A 13,641-nucleotide genomic window follows, 5' to 3' on the forward strand; every position below is an offset into this window, starting at 1 on the left:
TAAAGTCTCATAAAAAACAATACATTGTAATAGAGTTCTACTAAAAAAAAGTGCAACGGTCATATAAAAATATTGCCCTCTATATTACTAAGCAATGTGTAATACCAGTATCACAGTATAAGAAGAAAATATGAAAGACCTATATCAAAGTTCAAAACAAAAGACATTCAAAAGTTGAGGACATGCAGTGGTAGTCCATGAAACCTAATCAAATTACATATTCAAATGTCATATTAATGCATTTTGTATTTTGATATACTTGGATACAATTTTTTTTTGTTTTTCCATATTGTGTTTATATTTTGGTCATAGACATTGGAAATAAAAATATAAAGCATTACTTATTTTTAATATGAAAATATGAAAAACAACTTGATCTGCTTTTTTTAAATTTTTATTTCAAGTTTTTCTAGACAAAAATGCAAACCAACACGAGTGAAGTATGCGTTAATGATTGGAAACGTATTTAATTCTTCTATGTAAAAAAACCACCACAATCTAATGTCTCTTGGATGGGTAAATCCAAGGAAGTAAAATTGGCTAGAATCATTAACACAAACTGTTCTATTAGTGTAAATTTATAGTCTAACAAAACCTTTGAGAGCAAGGGTCATTTCATTTCCACAGCATCCATAAAGCATATATGTACATAATGTATTGTAGAAAAATTATGAAACATGAAACAACCATAGAAAATGAAGATAAAAAGCCTTTGCTTTTGTGGCCACCTAGCAGTGCCAAATATCTCTTATAGTACATCACACTCAATGCATGATTGGATGTTCTACCAGTAAATGTAAATTTGCTCATCCATCATCATCACCTCATAATAATAGAACATAAGACCATAAAATCTTCTGTATTTAAATATAACCCCGTTAATACATGTGCACCTGTGAGTACATAAAAAGATGAAAGAAAAAAGTTAATAGTTAACACAAAGCATTTGAGTGATGAATACATATAGTACAGTAGTATAGACTCAAATAGATACTAACATGAAAAGAGATGAAAAAAGGAGTTGTGTTTGGCATTTGATAACAGGGGGGCACTTAAGGGAATTTCCTATTCTAACATACCAGATAGTCGAATAAAGGAACAATTTCACATAAAAAAATGTATAATATACATACAGAGTTTCAGTTCAACCTAGTTGTTATCCAAACTACAAATTTTTTATAGTTACTAAATTCATTAATTGTGGAAGAGGAGGGAAGTAAAAGTTTATAGGAAATATCTAATAGAATACAAAATAAAAAGTCTCTAACTATTAATCAATGAAATAAATTTCATTCATCTCAATGAATAACTAATAGAATACAATATAAAATAAGTTTCATTTATCTCAATGAATATAAATGATGTCACGTGAGCACCAATATTCATAATACATGTTGATAATCCATTTACATGACTGCTGCAATATCGGTCAAGTCAAATAAAATAACACCTTATGAAAATGTTAGAAACTAATTAAGAAATCCTGACAAAGAAATCACTTCCAATTTTTTCAGATATTGTATTGATTGTTCTCCACCAACCCCGTCGTACAAATAAATTTCATAATCCATCATAATCACAATTCCAGATATAGATTAAAGATATCATGACCTTTATAGCACAAATGATTTCTAAACCAAGAGAATAGAGTTTGAGAGTATGAAAATTTGAACAAAGTGGTATGCAACAACTTCCAACTGTAACACTTGGTTTATTTGGAAAATAAGGTTACAATATTATCAAGAGCAGCAACAAAACAATTACAACCACAATGATGAATGCGTATCATCTCAGTCATTAATATTAATAGTCATTTATACATGCAATCATCATATGAAGTTATAACAGCAAGTCCCTATATGGGACAAAAATTAAGTTTGGGTCCATTCTAAAATGAATTAAAATAAAAAAAGAAAGTCATTAATTGATGTTAATAACCATGTCTACCAATAAAAAATAGCTATAAAAGTAGCAACAAAACAATAAAAAAATGAAAAGTGAATAATAAAATAATGATATGATCATGAAACTATACTTACTTTCAAATCATTAACAAGTTTTAAATTTTCTTCAAGATAACCTTTTCTTGAAGCCAAATCATTAGACGCACAGAGAGATAACTTCATTTTGCTCCTCATCAATTGCCTAATAAAAATGTAACATTCAAAGTTTAAGATTGATATCATATAAGTAAAATGGTAAAATACAACTATAATTTACAAACATATTTACTAACCATTCTTAGTGTAGAGAATTGTCTCTCTAGTTTGCATTTCTATTCAATAGTTGTAGTTCCTGCTGCCATTAAATTTAGTTAATTTCCTTAAAACCTGAAGATGTAGATAAACATAAGTGGCACATTTATATTTTGTACCTTCGTGCGGGAAAAAACAATTTTTTCATGGAGGGATCTACTATTCTTGCCCGCTTGCCTGTGAATAAAGTTCTTTCAATCAAACATATAATTTGATGGAATTGTATGAAGTACTCAATATCTTTCAAAGAAAAACATGCATTAGCGTTTATACTTTTCGAACATTATGAAACTTCCAATGTAAAATTGATCAAAATCAGAAGCAATTTCTTATAGGATGAATATTATTTTATCACATTGTTAACTTTGTCAAGTAAGCATGAACACCTACATATTCATAGTAGTGAAAAGATGAATCACATCTCATCTTTAAGTTTCTTATGAATTTGATAAATAACTGTAGTAAAAAATAGTCTTGATTATTATCATTATCAAAATCACCTATAATCACAAATGCTCTTTTTGTAGTACTAAGATTAGTATCCATGAGTTCAATGCCAAAGTAATTGAGTGTCTAATTGAGTGTCTCCATCACCTTGTTGAACCTTCCCCTCTATTTGTGCCACAAAGACTTGTTATTTCAGAAAGTAAGAGTGTTAACATTAGTAATAAAGAATTTTTGGGATCTTTTTAGAGTATATCTATCATTGCATTCATACATATTAAGAATATCTATGAATTTAGAGTGATTTCAATTTAAAACCATGAAAGAAAAATATGGAGAAGGCAAACTTACAGTAAACCTTCAACAACTCCAAACACACAGATCAAGGATTATGCTCCCTAAGGTTTCATAAGGACAAAGAAAGGAAAAACATTAGATACAAATTCACATGGAAAGGCTTTTTTGGATTACAAAAACATATTCAAGATACAGAACAAATAGAAACATCAAGATAGAAAATAAAACCTTAACAACAAAAGCCAAAGCAAACCTTAACTGCAAAAGCTAAAGCAAACCTTAACTGCAAAAGCTAAAGCAAACCTTAACAACAATCATCTCATGAAAGAAAACAAAACCTTAATAACAAAAGCAACAAACAAACCAGCCATCAATATAATAAACAAATATACAAAAATAAAAACAAACCACAAACCCATTTGATAGATCCACGAAAATACGGTAATAGGAGATGGAAACAAAATAATCATGGAAAATGGAAACAAAACAAACAATTGATTAAGGAAACCTTAACAAAAAAAGCCAAAGAAAAAATATATAAATTTGGGGTTTCAAAAATATGAGCAGGAGAGAAAAGAGGGATTGTTCGCAAGTTCATTCCACAAAAGCACCACAAAATATAGAATTTCAGTCGTGGCTAGAAGCTTCCTCGACAATTGATTTACAAAGGGTCTTAAATCCTTATCCACGAGCCTTATTTTCTTCGACGTCAAAGCACTTCAATCTGCAAAAAAATCAAAACTTTCATAAAGAACAGTCAACACAGTAAAAAAAAAATAAACAGAACACAAAGTAAAAAAAAAAAACAAAGTATGAAGAAAAAGAAAGAAGAAGGATCCACAGAGAAGAAGAAGAAAAAAAAAGGAAGAATAACAACAAAACTAACCTTGATGAACCAAAGGTTCTGTTATGCATGAAAAACAATAAACAGGAAGTTAAAAAAAATATAACTTCATATGAAGAAGAAGAAAGAAAAAGGATCGACAAAGAGAGAAGACAAAGAAGAAGAAGAAAAACAAAAGAAAAAAATATCCATAACTTATGTAAACCTTCAACAACAACAACAACAACAATCACAAAAAAAAAAGACCAACAAAAAAATAAAAAACTTAGGCTGGTATGAAGAAGAAAGAAGAAGCATTAAAAAATATCCACGACAAAAAAAAAAGAAATAGAAGAAAAAATTACCTACACCAACCAAAACTTTTGTCAACATGCAACAACAACAATCAGCCAAAAAAATGAAGCATTAAAAAAATATCCACCACCCAAAACTTCTGTGAACATTCAATAACAACAATCAACCAACAGAAATAAACAACCAAAAGAATATTTAAAACACTTACGTTGGTATGAAGAAGAAAAAAGAAGAAACAATGGTCTTGAAGAAGAAGAAAGAAAGCAAAAGAAGGATAGGAAGAAAGATAATGGAAGAAGAAAAAAAATCAAATACCTTGATCAAGTGCAATGACTTGAAGAAGAAGGCTCTACCTGTCAACAAACATCAATCGCCATTTAATGCTTTCAGCGGGAAAAAAAATCCAAAAAACTAAATTACCCTCAATTTGAGACAGATGTCAATTAGTTACAATGTCTACCTGAATAAATTACCTATACTAAAAATTTCTTAGATATATAATAGATTTTCAAAAGAAGCACATTTTTTATTTTTTGGGTGTAATAGCAGAGTCACTATTTTGTAATTGGGCTTTAAAATGTTTTAAAGAAAATGGGCTAAAGTGTTAGGTTAGAAAACGGGTCCCAATTTCAACCCATGAAAAACGCCATACATCAGGCACCACCACGAGAGTCACCACCGCCGCGAGAGTCACCGCCGCCGCGAGAAGTGACATTGCCGTGAGAAGTGTCGCCACGAGGTCTTACGGGTTGAAACGCGATTTTGAATACCTTACTCTTATCCCTTTCTCACACTACTTTCTGTCCATTTTTTTTATCTCAGTATTTGAGTCCAGAGTTGAAGATTTTATTATTTGAATTGTGAGGAAGATTGATCAAAGAAACTGAGGCAAAAATGAAGATGGTAACTGCTTTCACCGGCAACATGAAGGTGATTAAATTTTTGGAAGCTGTATAATTAGGTTCTTGTGCTATATAATTTTGCTTAGTGTTTCGTAAAAGGGATCCACTTCCTCAATGGTTAAATTGGTCTGTAATATAGGCATTAATTTTCAAATTCAATTTTTATAGCTGTTTTCACTGTATTCTCAGAGAGCTGCTGCTGGACTTAGACGCATTAATCTTGAAGGTCTTCGATGGCGCGTTTTCGATGCAAAAGGCCAGGTGATTTGCAGTCTTTTCGTGTTTCTTCCCTTCAAAGCTAACATAGAGTGACTACATGCCATGACATGATATTTTGATGTCAAGTTAAAGCAATTTTCTAGTGTCTATGATTTTAGAACTTGAAACTCACTTCAATGTCGTTGTTTCATTTTTGGCTATGTTTGGAACTGATGGATTGGAAATGAATGGAATGGGACTAAATGGAATAGAATCACATCAATTGTCATCGTTTGGTTTGTTAGAATAGGAAATACATCTATTTCTACCCCTTATGAGAGAATTGGGTGGAAATTATGATCCATTCTCCTTATAATTCTGTCCAAATCCCTATTGGGTTGCAATTTTTCCCATTCCATGATATATTCAACTGTATGGTTATTTTGTTCTGTTTTATTTCATATCATCCTGTTCCAATATACCCATAATTAGAAAATTAAGTATCCAAGCATAACCTATGTGATTTTATATGCATAATTTTTAGCGTTTTCACATTGCAAAATAAAATGTGAGAAATTGGGTTATTTTCTCACATTGGCTTGCATGGCATGTATGACTAGGATTGACAGTCAAATCCTCTGAAGAGTTATCAACGGATTCAGAAGTTAATTTCATGGAGGTTTCATTTGATAACCATCCAGAATGAATATAGATCTTTTGCAATTTCTAGTTATAAAACCAACTAAGAAGGGATCATGTATTTTGTCTCAATTATCAGGGGTTGTTATCACTTAATAAGTTGCAACCGATAAGCAAATGCTAGAAGCGAAGCTTTCAGCTTATACACTTTTTGATTGGCATTTGTAGTGCAGTCGACTACTGAACAATTTGCATATTTGATATTTTGCTAATACGAATGTTCCTTTGAAATAGGTCCTTGGGAGGTTAGCATCTCAAATAGCTACTGTAGTCCAAGGAAAGGATAAACCAACTTACACCCCTAATCGTGATGATGGAGATATGTGCATTGTTCTTAATGCAAAGGATGTTTGTGTGACTGGGAGAAAACTAACAGAAAAGGTCTACTACTGGCATACAGGGCAAGTTCTATGCATTTGTACTATAAGTTAGAAGTTCTGGAATATATTAGTTATTTGCATTGTTTTCTGTCATACTATAAATTAAATCCTTTTTTGTAGTTAAGATGACAATCTTTTAAGAAATTCTTCCTAGTTTATTGCATTCCTATTGTTCATTTGATTTCTTATGCTCCTTAGACTTCCTTAGTTTTCAGTTTTGTTCATTCTATTTTGACATAAAGTCATGGTATGTAGATATATTGGCCACCTCAAGCAAAGGACTCTAAAGGATCAAATGGCCAAAGACCCTACTGAAGTCATTCGCAAAGCTGTTCTGCGTATGCTGCCCAGAAACAAACTACGTGATGTAAGTGATATGTTCACCAATGATCTTGGAATTTTAAGCTCACTAAGGAATTTCATTACCAGGGTGAATGATGTTATTTTCATGTTTGGCTTGGATATTACTTGTTAGAATCCCATTTGAGAAAAAGTAAAAAGCCCTTGAGCACTGTACTTTGACATTTTAGAAATGGTAGGTCAACACCCAGAAGTAATTCATTGGAGCACTGTACTTTCCAAAAGATATTGATAGGTAGCTGTTGTGATGGACAAAAGCCGATAGTTTTCTGAAAAGATCCATTGGAGCAACATTTTTAAATTTAATTTGCCAAGTGCATCTCATGATTTATAAAAAATATCTCTATGGAAATTGAAAGTTCATTGAATCATTTCCGTGTCAACCAAACAGGAGCAAGTGATCTCTCAGAAAACATCACTATCGAAATTTGCACCTGTGAACCTTGAAAAATTGTGAGGTGTATATCAATGTTATAACTAAATTTTCCTTTGAATGATTTTTTTTTTGACAGGGTAATTAGAAAGGTTTTACTAAACCAGAAGGTTTTGCGATTGTATTTACATATTACCTTTACCAATGAAGTACACAAAAAAGTGTTCAACCTTAAAAATTGTGAAGAAAAAAGCATATCAATGTTATAATTAAACTTTCCTTTGAATGAATGTTTTCTTTTTTTAACAGGGTAATTGGAAAGGTTTTACTAGAAGGAAAGGTTTTGCAATTGTGTTTACAGATTACGTTTAGCAATGAAATGCATAAAAAAGTTTTTAACCCATGACCATTTTTGTTGTCTTTTGATGTTCGATCTACTGGTTGCACTAGGCGCCAAACCCCTTATTCACTACTTCATGAATTGCTCCTTCTACTTATCATTAATCCAATAATATTGCTTTTAGTACTTTATTAACACTTGGTTTCAGAAATAGAGACTAGGATTGACAGAAAACATTATCAGTGTATACAAAATCATCAGGTCATTATCATAAATGTTACGAAATGAAGAATCAAGTATCTTTTGCTAAAGGATATTCACCTTATTAGCTTGTGGTTTTGAATTGTTTTTATTTTATTTTGATCCAGAACTGAATTTCTAAGTTGCATTATTCTTAATGGATATAGGACAGGGATCGAAAATTAAGGATTTTTCCTGGCAGTGAGCACCCATTTGGTGAACGGCCACTTGAACCTTATGTGATGCCTCCGAGAAGTGTACGGGAAATGAGGCCACGAGCAAGGCGTGCCATGATTCGAGCACAGAAGAAGGCTGAACTGCAACAACAGAATGCTGATGGAAAGAAGGGCAAAAATAGAGAAGCGAAGGAAGAAACTGCATGAAGATGCAATTTTGTTCAAAGGATGATGGTGCACACACTGATTATCATTCAAATGGAAAATCATCTGTCTCAAAGGCTTTAAAGAAGACATAATTAAAGGCTTAGACCAAAGAGTTTGAAAACTTTATTGATTATGATAAACTGTTCAAATAACTATTTTCAGTAACTTGTATTCCTACTAAAAACCGGCAAATTGAGAACAACTGCAGGTCCACATTAAAATTGAAACATGTCTCTAAACACTAATCCTAAGCTGAATGATCAACAAATTCTTCATTCAACATTTCTATATCTCTCGACATTTTGGTGAATGATTAGGCTTTCTTAACCTAACCGATGGTTCACATATTTGTGCAGTGCAGGCATTTTCCTTTTGCTTCAGTGGACTCGTTCATTATGATTTACAAATGATAAGTGTGCTTTACTTATATGAAAGTTTACACATCAAGGTAAGACTTACTCACCAAGTTTCTGATGCCTCCATTCCTGAAATGAGTAAAGGTTTCAGAACTCCATAAATCTTGACCCCATAGCATTCAAAAGGTTTACCTTTGGATAAAAGTTTCATATTAATTTTAGTTTAATGACAATCTCGAAATAATATCATTTGCTAGATAAAAGGCAAATTTTTATTCTTGTCTTTGTTGAAAATTTAAATTCCTTACAGTAGAGTAGTTGATGGATCAGCTTACTCAAAGCTATCAAACAAAGAATCCCACTTGCTTGGGGGGAATACCTATATCACACAGAAAGAAAACCTTTGATTTCTCCTTAAATCGATTTTACTATTACACCACAGGGACGGTTCTGTGTAGATTTTGTAGACAGGTTCATACCACAGCCTGTGCCCTCCTCAACTTGAAACCAAAGTATCACTTTGTTGTCTTTTATAGATGCTTTTTTTGAATGATTTGTATCTGGTTTCTCTATGGTACTTCTGTAAACTCCATAATTTCTTCTGGTCAAGAGGAAAATTTGGACTAAACTAAAAAAAAAAAACACATCACATTTGCAGGATAATATTTGCTAGATGCTTTAAAACCTTGTTAAAAGATCTTATCAATTACTTTTCACTAAACTAAAATCTCTCATACTTCTACCAAAATGATAACCAAACCAGACAAGTCTAAAACAGTCTCCACAATGTGGTTAATGCACTGGACAAAAAACATATCTACAAGCTCTTCAAGTTCCCTTCCTAATCTTCATGATATGCCAATGTTTGTTTTCTGCCATAACTAAACTCCCTCTTCCTGCACAAGCCATGAGCATATAAAGTAACACATCGGACAAATTTCAACTTGATTATGTTTATGTTGGTCTGATTCCAACTTGATTGTGTTTATGTTGGTTTATGTGAGGCAGAAAAGCCTCTGTGGGTGTTATTTAGTCTTCAATATATAGTGAGTGTGACTAACAATACCTTGGTTTATTAATAACATAATAACACATTGTTTAATTTAACATTAAGCATTGTTTTATATATCTTCATAACAATGCATTCATATCAGACATAAGTTTATAGCATTCCATTAGTAAACTGTATTATTAGGGAAAAGGTGCTAAGAGATCCAACTTTTCCCGAACAAAAAATAAATATATACATTTTCGATTAAAGTGAAAATTTTATCACATCTTATTTGCAAAGCAAATTCGTTTATTAAACTCTATATATATATATATATATATATATATATATATATATATATATATATATCATCCAAATTATAACAAAAAGAAGAATATATAAATGTAAAATTTATGACAAACTATTTATTGTGGTAGAGATTTACAATTTAATTTATTAGAGTGCGTTAACCAACAAAGTAAAAGTGTTTTATGTTATTATTAAATCATATTCGTTACGTACAACAAGTTTATTTAAAATTTATAATAACTATATTAAAAGAAAAAATTAAGATATTTTTTTATTGATTAAGATTGTAAAATTCTCATTAATTTGAAACACGAGTTAGATTCGAACTTATTTTCATAGTTATTAATGGAAGAGTGATAAAATAAATTATTTTTATGGGTTTAATAAATGTAAAATTCATGAAAATTTTGAGTATTTTTAATTGGGTTTTAATTAATATTTTTAATTGAGTATTAAAAAAATGTATATTTTTCATCTGAAATCTATTATCTAATTTTTTTCACTATTTATTTATTTATATATTCAATTATATTGTTTTGTGTCAAATATATATTATTTTATAGCAAATAAATATAATAATAATAATTATTATTATTATTATTATTATTGTGAAACAATCAAATTTATGATAAATAAAAATTTGATTATTATAGTTGAGATGTTTTTAAGTTATTCTATTGACCATGGTGAAACTCATTTATTCCAATTAATCATTACAAAATTAACCTAAGTTTTTATAAAGTGTGATAAAAATAATGTTGATGGATTTAAAAGAGTTTTCTTTCTTTTTATTTTATTTGGATATGTTGTGGTTTTATATGATATTTGTCTTACTTCCTTGTTTTATTATTGTATATATGACAAACAAATTTTGAAAATCACACTTTAATTAGATGGATATGTTGAGCATGTAAAACTCTTTTTCTTTTTTTTGGACATTTTGGCCATTTTCTCATAAAATGTCTAGTAGACAAATGTTGTCAACAACTCCATGATTTTACATGCATCAAGAAAAATTGTTCTTACTTTCGTCTCGACTCTAAACATATCCATTTTTATACAAGAAATCATGGTGTTCACTTTTTGTATACCTCAAATGGTTCATGTCAACCCTCTCATTAACTTGTTTCTCATATTGGCCGAAGATTAGTAATAAGTACCTAAGAAAGAAGTAAAAGTAAATAAATAATCTTTTTTCTCCTCCTAGTATTAGAAAAATGTAAAATGTAAAATATATGACGTAAAGTATAAGATGTAGAAAGTTTCCAAATCAACTTGTTAGCATTATTCATATTATTCATATGTCCATTAAATGATCTATCTCATACCGTTTACATATTTCTTATGAATTTGCTTATACTTTAGTTGTTTAGTTGCATAAAGCACAAGTTATAACATTTAGAAATCATATATAAAACATTGCACACCACATTTTCAAATTATAACAATACTCCTTTAGTTTTCCTCACACCAAACCCATCAAAATCACATAAATTTCAATTCCATACATTCCTCAATAAAAAATGTTTTTGCACCCAAAGATGACGGTAATATGAATACAATTTCACATACACGAGAAAAACAATTAAGATCCCATCAAATTGTTAAAATTTAAATAAAACATAAAAGTGCTTTTAAGAAGAAATTGAACCTAATACTTCCCATTCCAATAAGCTTTAGCCAATTATGCTACAGCATCATTTTTTATCATGTTTTTATTTTATTAAATTAAAAATTATCCTAAACCGTTTTTTATTCATTTTACCAATGAAAACTATTTTTCACACGTTTTACAAATGGAGGTTATCTTCCTAGAATGTCTAACGTCTAACGAGATTTTAAAAGCTGATTTTAACGAATAATTTTAGTTAAAGTTCAATTAATACCTCCCATTCCAACAAGCTCTACCCAATTGTGCTAACATATTTTTATCATGTTTTTATTTTAATAAATTAAAAATTATCACAACTTGTTTTTTATTTATTTTACCAATGAAAACAATTTTTGCTAGGTTTAACAAATGGAGGTCATCTTCCTAGAATTCTAACGTCTAACAAGGTTTTATAAAAGCTGATTTTAATGAATGATTTTAGTTAAAGATCAATTAATCACATTTGGTCAAATATCATTTGAAACTAAATTATAGTTGACGAAAAGTAAGAATAAGTTTTCTAAAGATGATTGAATTTTGTATTCATCGCATACAATATAAGGTTCACTCTCTTAGGTTGTTGTTAAAGAACACTTTAGTGTTCTATTAACATGCTAGGTTTTCAAACTTTTTACTTGAGCAGTTGTAGGATCATGTTTGATAAATCATTTATTCTTCAAGACTATTTTCTTTTTATAAAGAGTTTGGAAAGATACTTGTTGCAATTCATTTTCTAGTTATTGTTAAATATTGAGAAATTATTTGTCTTCAATTATTTATGTTATTGAATATTGCATTAAATGTTTTTATGTAACATTAATTGTAAAACTTTTCCTTGATGTAGAGTTGTCAAAACAAGTCATCTGGCCTTACCCATTAAGAGTTGGTCACTTAGTGAACAAATTCAACTCAACTTATTTATTAGCGAATCAAACAAATTCGAACCTGACCCGGTCCACTATGAATTGGTGGGTTAAACATAATTAAAAATATATAATTTTTTTCTTTGGTCCCAAAAAAAATTAAATTGTAATTATGATTAAAATTTAAATAAACTTCAATATAATTCATATACAATCCAAAATAATGTTTAATCCAAAATACAAACCAAAATCATAAAAACAAAACAGTCCAACCCAATCCAAATAAAAAAAAAGTGTAATCCTTTATCTGTGGGTGGATTGGTGAGCTAACCCGGTTCACCATAAATTCAATTCAGGTGAGCCAGATTCTTTGTAGACCGGATAAAAAATTAATCCATATTAAAATTCGTAAAAAAAATTCAACCAAACTTAACCTAAATCCATAATAGATCGGTTTGGTCCACGAATTCTAATCCATTTTGATAACTTTAACTTAAAATAACATATTAATGGTTAAAACAACTCATCATACCTAGGTAGAATTTTTTTGATGTGATCTTTAGTAAAATGTCAATATTGTACAAGGCGAACAAACTAAAACAAAGGTGATAATTTGTCCTAAACTGTTGGCATAAAATAACTTTACACACTCTGTGAGAGATCTTCTAACATTGACATTTATTGCAAGATTCTCTTTATGCCTTTTTTGATAAACGTAAACAATCGCATTTGTCGAGATCTGATAGTTAACGATATATTTTTATTTTAATACTTTGTTATAAAATACTTAACCAAAATTACAAGATTACTTAAGTAAAGTTATGTATATGGATATTTTCTTTAACAATTTCTCTCTTTTTTTTGGTTGTTGAACCAATAAAGTTTAAACATAAAAACTTTTCAAAGGTTTTTAGCATATCCAATGTTTACAAATTGTTTTCTCAACTCACACACACATAAGTTTGGGTGTCATTGTGCTTGGTTCTATAAGAGATATATAATTTTGTTTATGTGAGTACAAGTTGATCCGATACACCCAATAAATCTCACATCTAGAAATCAAAGTCAAACGTAATTTAAATACTTATTTCTTTCTATATTCTCCAAGCGTCCGTTTAGAAAATAAATAAATAAATAACCAATAAGAGTGAATAAATAATTGATCTATTAATTACCTGCAATACATTCAATGTTTTATTAATATGTTATAAAAATGACATGCAATAATATTGATATGTATGTTTTATTATATAAATTAAATTTATTTATATATATTAGTTATTATTATCTAATTATAATTATATATAATTTTTAAAATTAATTAAATTCTTATAAAAAATTATCAATACTTTTATTTAATTTATTTTTTTAATTTAAATTATTGTTATATTATTTTTTTACAAACTTTATTTAATATCATGTAATGAAACATCAATTTATAATTTATAATTATATATATATA

At 29.3% G+C, this 13,641-nt stretch overlaps 1 protein-coding gene across 1 annotated transcript; it reads left to right on the forward strand.

The window, feature by feature from the left end:
• Positions 1–4,734: 4,734 nt before the first annotated feature.
• Positions 4,735–8,291, forward strand: LOC114168649 (Ribosomal protein L13 family protein). The gene is made up of 6 exons (XM_028053544.2): positions 4,735–4,873; positions 4,957–5,064; positions 5,226–5,297; positions 6,168–6,334; positions 6,569–6,680; positions 7,794–8,291. Exons 2-6 carry the CDS (start codon positions 5,029–5,031, stop codon positions 8,007–8,009), a joined length of 603 nt encoding a protein of 200 aa, XP_027909345.1. The 5' UTR covers positions 4,735–4,873; positions 4,957–5,028; the 3' UTR covers positions 8,010–8,291.
• Positions 8,292–13,641: the final 5,350 nt, after the last annotated feature.

Source organism: Vigna unguiculata, chromosome 11 (genome assembly GCF_037176805.1).
Source record: "Vigna unguiculata cultivar grain cowpea cultivar isolate G323 ecotype 2 chromosome 11, ASM3717680v1, whole genome shotgun sequence".
Classification (NCBI taxonomy): Eukaryota; Viridiplantae; Streptophyta; class Magnoliopsida; order Fabales; family Fabaceae; genus Vigna; species Vigna unguiculata.